Source organism: Carassius carassius, chromosome 28 (genome assembly GCF_963082965.1).
Source record: "Carassius carassius chromosome 28, fCarCar2.1, whole genome shotgun sequence".
NCBI classification, from domain to species: Eukaryota; Metazoa; Chordata; class Actinopteri; order Cypriniformes; family Cyprinidae; genus Carassius; species Carassius carassius.
The window spans coordinates 24350068-24355910 of record NC_081782.1 but is presented as its reverse complement, the minus strand read 5'-3'; the positions used below and the strand labels follow the sequence as shown (position 1 = coordinate 24355910).

Below are 5843 nucleotides of genomic sequence, written 5' to 3'. Positions count from 1 at the left end.
CAATCATGCAAAAGAACAAAAACATATCAACAGATGCATAATAAATGAGCTAGAGAGGGTGGAACACAAAACACAAAAACAGCCAAAAATCAATGGTTTCTAAAACTTGCCAAAGGCAGACTGGCAGACAACTAGCCAGCCACTGACAGGTCACGTGACATGCCAGCATCAGACTGGCAGCTGCCAGCCACCCACTGACAGGTCACGTGACATGCCAGTGGCGGCTCCTGCCAGCCAGTTGAAGATTGAACCCCTACTGCAGCAAACCCAAGGGGATCATTCAAGCTGTTAACAGCAGAAAGGATGCCCCTTCTTGTGAATGGCTTGTCTTCTCTTGACACAAGGAAGGTGAAACAGTCATTTTGCAAATCCCAGTTCAGCCCTAAACTTCTCTGTAAGGGCAGGGGCTCAGCACCAAGGTCAAGGTTTTTCAGTCCCTTTGCACGTTCTTCCGATGGAAATGCTTCCATAACATCTGGGCTAATGGAGGCTATTTTGTGCAAGCAAATGTTAGAGTCTGCAAACATTTCTTTGGTGCTTTTCAGTGTTTGGATGGCGCTGGCGTCTGAAAGAAAGGAAGCAAAAACTGTTTGGCCTCTTCACTGTACTCATCTTGTGTAGCCAGAGTCGTCCTCTGGAGGGCATAAATTGCTATGGCGGGAGATGGGCTATTTCCAAACATGTGTACAGTCATCCTTTACTCTCTGATGATCTTTGTGGGATCGTTACTTTCATACCACAGGAAACACACAAAGTCACGTTGGTCCTCACGAATGACAAAACAATAGAACATTTGCAATATGTCCGCAGTGATTGCCACAGGTTCTTTGCGGAAACGCAAGAGGACCCCAATAAGTGTGTTGTTCATGTCCAGGCCGCTCAACAAAACATTGTTCAGAGACACATCTTCGTGAGTGGCACTGGAGTCAAAAACTACACGTATCTGGTTAGGTTTGCGAGGATGATAGACACCAAAGAATGGTAGGTACCAACACTCCTTGTCCTTGTCGATTGGTGGGACTGGTTCCGCATGTCCTGACTCAAACATTTTCTGCATAAAGTAAAAAAAATGTTCTTTCATGTGGGACTTTTTGTCAAGAACGTGCCGCAGCGAATTAAGCCATTTGACCGTTAGGTCTCGGTTGTTGGGTAGCCTGTGCCTGTTTTTTTTAAGGGTAGTGGCGCCACCCAGCTGTTGGACTCGCCATAAACATTTGCTCATCCATGATCTCTAGGAAGAGTTCATCCAGCACTGACATGGCGGGTTTGTCATCATGTGGGGTTCTCATGAACAATTTGTTGGTGAGACAATCGTTTTCATCTAAGGCAATCAAGCTGGTCATGTTCAAAGAGTTAAATGGGGAGTTGATGCTCAGGACCTTTTCTTTGACATGGATTGAGTTGGGGCAAGAGTCCAAGAGAGATGTGCGTCCATTATACAACACTGTAGTGCGGTAAACACTGACTTTGCTTGGCATGTGAGCAGTGTGGTGTTCTGTGACCTCCGGTGTTGGGATCTTAGATCGATCATCTGGGATCATGTTGCACTCGATTAATGTGGGAAGCCGGGCGATAATGGGGCCGTTGTAGTGTTCTCTAACCTTGTGCACTCTCGGTATCTCCCGACTGAGGAGGACTAGTATTGAAACATTTGGGTCCAAATCTGGAATCTTGTCTGCTAAATGCTTGAGTTGAGTGTGGTGTTCTGTGACCTCCGGTGTCGGGATCTTAGATCGATCATCTGGGATCATGTTGCACTCGATTAATGTGGGAAGCCGGACGCTAATGTTGCCATCGAGAGACTCTACTATGAAGCCATCAGCTTGGCGTGCCCTTGTTTCTCCCACACCTGAGCAGGTTTTCAAGGTGTAAACTTTGGTCCCTGAATTAACATTAAAGATCTCAAAGAATTCTGTCTTTGCTAAATACCTATTGCTTTGCTCGTCTAACACAGCATAAGCTTTCACTGCTTTTTCTTTGTGTCCAGCAGGGTAAATGTTTACTAGACAGATTTTGGAGCATGAGCGTGAGCTGTTACCTTTGCCACAGATCTCCGTGCATTTAGACACAATGGCTTGGATAGGACTTTCTGGCTGCTTCCCGCCATGCCAGTCTGGGGTTGCACAGCCTTGAGTTTCTGCTTTCCAGGGTGCTGGTCCAGGGTGCAGTGCGGTTATGTGGTGGCTTTTACACTCATTGCAATGTACACTTGTGTTACAGTCTTTTGTCATGTGGTTGACGTAGGAACAGCACTTGTAACAAATGTTCTTTTCCTTCAGAATAGCTTTTCTATCATCCAAGGTCTTTGCTCTAAAACCACGACACTTGCGGAGAGAGTGTGGTTTGTAGTGAAGCAGGCACAGTTTATCTGGGTCAACCACCTTTTGCTCACAGGATTCACAATAGCATTTTGAAGGAATTATTTCAGTTTTTCGAACAGATACTGCAGTTTTGAAGTTGGGCTTGTTCAGTCTTTCAGGCCTATAAACACTTGGGCTGGTATGAAGTAAGGGGGCAAAGCTTGGGTCATTGAGGGTTTTAGCTTTGTCACACACAAACTTCACGAAAACAGGGAATGGTGGGTATGAAGCATGGTGTTGTTCTTTGTAGTAGGATGCTGAAGTAATCCATTTCTCTTGGAGGTGGAATGGGAGTTTTTGAACAATAGGATTGATGCCCCGGGACATATCTAGGTAACTTAGGCCGGGTAGGAGACCACCTACACGGGCAGCATCAATCTCTGAGATTTTGGGAAAATCTTCCAACTTTTTCAAGAAAGGATTTTCTATCACTTCAGGGGACCCATAGCTGTCCTCCAATCTTTGCCATACCATTTTGACACCATCTGTGGCATCATAGGTGTGTACAGCTCTTAATTGTTTCGCTTGCTCTGATGATTTGGGGCCTAGCCATTTGCAGAGGAGATCCAACACCTCTCTTGGGGATAAATAGAGTCCTATTATAGCATTCACAAAAGATGCCTTCCAAGCCCAATAATTTTCAGGCTTATCATCAAATGTCAGGAGCCCTGAGCTAACCAACTCTCTGCGAACCAAATATTTGGCTTAGTCTGATGTGGCTGGGGGATTGGACTCATTTGCACTGACAACAGGGGGTGGAGACAATAGCTTGGGTTGGAAAGGGGCAGACTCATTCATAGAGAGTGGCTGAAGTAGTAACTGGGGTTGGATACTGCGAGTGTGATGTGAAATTTTGGTGGATTTTATTTAGGAAAGGGTGGTGAAAAGGCATTGGTGTGAGGCGGTTTGGTGCGGTTTGGTGCTCAAAGGCGTTGGTGTGAGGCGGTTTGGTGCGGTGTGGGTCAGTGCTCTCCCGTGTGAGGTGGGGCTGGCGGTCACACACTGCTCTCTGTAGGAACAATAGAGTAAGGGGTTAGCCGAGTCTTGTGGAGACATCTCTCACCTCTGCGTTCGTTTGCTGGGTTTACATAAGCAGAGCTTGATGGGGCGCAGGTGTGGCTGCTCAGTCCGTGATGAGCAGGTGCAGGTGTGACTGCTCAGTTTCCAGGGCGATGCTGACGAGAGCTCGGGACACGTGTCACACAGCCTATGATGCCTGTGCTTGAGTGGCAGCTGCTTTAGTGTGTGCTTTTGCTGCCAAAAAGCTTGTGTTGGACCTTTGACTGGCCCGTGACCACTGACTGAATCGTGATATGTTAGAACAGTTCGATCTCATTTCCCACAGGTCACCAATATTGCTAACTGTACTTTGATGGTCCGGGGCAGCAGTGTTGTCTTCTGTAACGACTTTTGGCTGACCTTCCATCTGTCTTTTTACTATTCTGCCTATACTAGTGTGTGTGAACTAGCTTTACAGATAGTTAACAATCTCCAATAAAGAACCAGGAAGCTTCTTGCTCAGTTGGTGTGTTTACTGGAAGGACTGTTAAACTGTAACATACAGAAACAATGAAAATGCATGTTACAATCCCCATATGGTGCATATACAATACAAATATAAATAAGTGTGACGAGTGGGGCGGGGCCAAGAGCCGTGGAGCGAGGCTGGTGGAGTGATTGGAAATGAGCGACACCTGCTCGACCCACCGGTCTCGAGTCCCACGGAGGAGATGGAAGGATATAAAACAGGAGCGACGACAGTGAAGGACGAGAGAGGACCAGGCCTGGGTTTTAGTTGTGATTGGTTTTTATTTGTGTCACTTCATGATCTTCAGGAAGAAGGAGGCGGGAACCGACGGACAATCAAATCAAACTTTAATAATCAAAATAAACACAAAACGGCGCGTCAGCCCCTCACAGACGACTGACGCGCTGTTTTGTGTTTATTTTGATTATTCCGCCGGTTCCCGCCTCCTTCTTCCTGATGATTATGAAGTTTGTACATTGTTACAATAAGTAACTTAGAATAATTAAAAATCTAAAAAAAAAAAAATTACATTAGTGAGCGATTAGCACAAGAACAATATACATGGCAAATGCATTATGAAAGCTAACAATGCTAGCGCCAAATATTCCTTACGAATTACAAAATGAAAACATGCTAAAATGACTAAATTCAATATCTAAAGGAAGCCAAAATCACTATCAAATAAATACTTACAGACAGATCTTTTTGGAAACCAAGTTAACAATTTACAGACTTTAACACACTGAAGATCGACTTGCTGTGGGAATGAGAGGAGAATCACTGCACAACGGAAGCTATGTGTGGACAAAACGCAAGAAACTCAAAACACACACAACTCTTCCCACAAGCACATATTATGTTGCTTTTTAAATATGAAAGGAAGATTTTTGTGGATAAGTATTGTCGTCCCCCTCTTATTACTTAAAAACTTAAAGAATAAATCTGCCCTACCCAATTCCTGAATGTTTCAGTTGGAGGGAAAATATGATGCAGTTGGGGAGTTTAAGCTTTCCCTTAACACAACAGTCACGTCTCCTCTTTCGTTTAAAGCACTGAAGTCAAATCAAAACTGATCATCCATAGTTTATCCGGCACTGATATCGTGGTAGAATTCCTCAGCCTCGCCAGTTTAATCTTCCCATTGTACATCACCCTTAACTTGCATGGATGATGGTGATACCCACGGAAAATCCCTATGCCGATAAACAGCTTTTTGACATCATTGAACTCACATCTCAGATGGATCATTTCTGCTGAAAGATCCTGGTTGAAAAACAGTTTGGATCCGTCATGAGTGATATCTTTCTGTCTTGAGGAGCTCAAGACAAACTCATTATCTTGAAACTTTAGAAAACGGATGAGCACGCTCTGTTCTGATTAGGATTTGCAGGAGCCACCGTGCGATGTATTCTTTCCAAGGTAAAATATTTATCGGGTCCGAGTTCCAGCCACTGAGGGAGCATATCATTAATAAAGTCTAATAGGGAGCGTCTGCCTTCGGCTCATTCTTCATATTCTTCCTCCAGCTGGAAATGAAGTTTTCATTTCCAGCTGTGCGATTCATATTGTTGCCGAGGCAAGTGCGGATTCAGTTCTGTCAACCTTGTCCTCTAACACAGTGATACGAGTCTCGGTTTCCTCGATGCGCTTTTCATTAGCTGAAACATTTTGCTTAATATCGGACAGGTTTCTCTCCAAAGCAGAGATGGAACTTGCCCTTTCATCTAGATGGTTGTTTATGCCATAACTTTGATCCGAATTCTGAGCGAAGTGCTTTTAGCTCCGTTAGCACCTCGGCTATCTCCGCCGTGCCCTCAGCATTCGAGCTTTCTGCAGATAATACTGTTTTTGCACTTCGTGTATGTGCTTTCGAAAATATGTCACATTCCTTAACTGATGGGGTCTTAGACATTCTTGAGACCGATTTGACAGATCAGGTTTAAAGAAGTTAGAGG

At 44.7% G+C, this 5843-nt stretch overlaps 1 protein-coding gene across 1 annotated transcript; it reads right to left on the bottom strand.

The window, feature by feature from the left end:
* Window positions 1-1169: 1169 nt before the first annotated feature.
* Window positions 1170-4734, bottom strand: LOC132107551 (uncharacterized). The gene is made up of 2 exons (XM_059513667.1): window positions 4582-4734; window positions 1170-3911 (listed from the first exon to the last, which is right to left on the bottom strand). The coding sequence occupies exon 2, from the start codon at window positions 2832-2834 to the stop codon at window positions 1170-1172; it is 1665 nt and encodes a 554-aa protein (XP_059369650.1). The 5' UTR covers window positions 2835-3911; window positions 4582-4734.
* Between the last annotated feature and the right edge of the window lie 1109 nt (window positions 4735-5843).

Excerpts from the sequence above, each read along its gene's own strand:
- LOC132107551 (XM_059513667.1), bottom strand. The coding sequence starts at position 2,834 with ATGGTATGGCAAAGATTGGAGGACAGCTATGGGTCCCCTGAAGTGATA.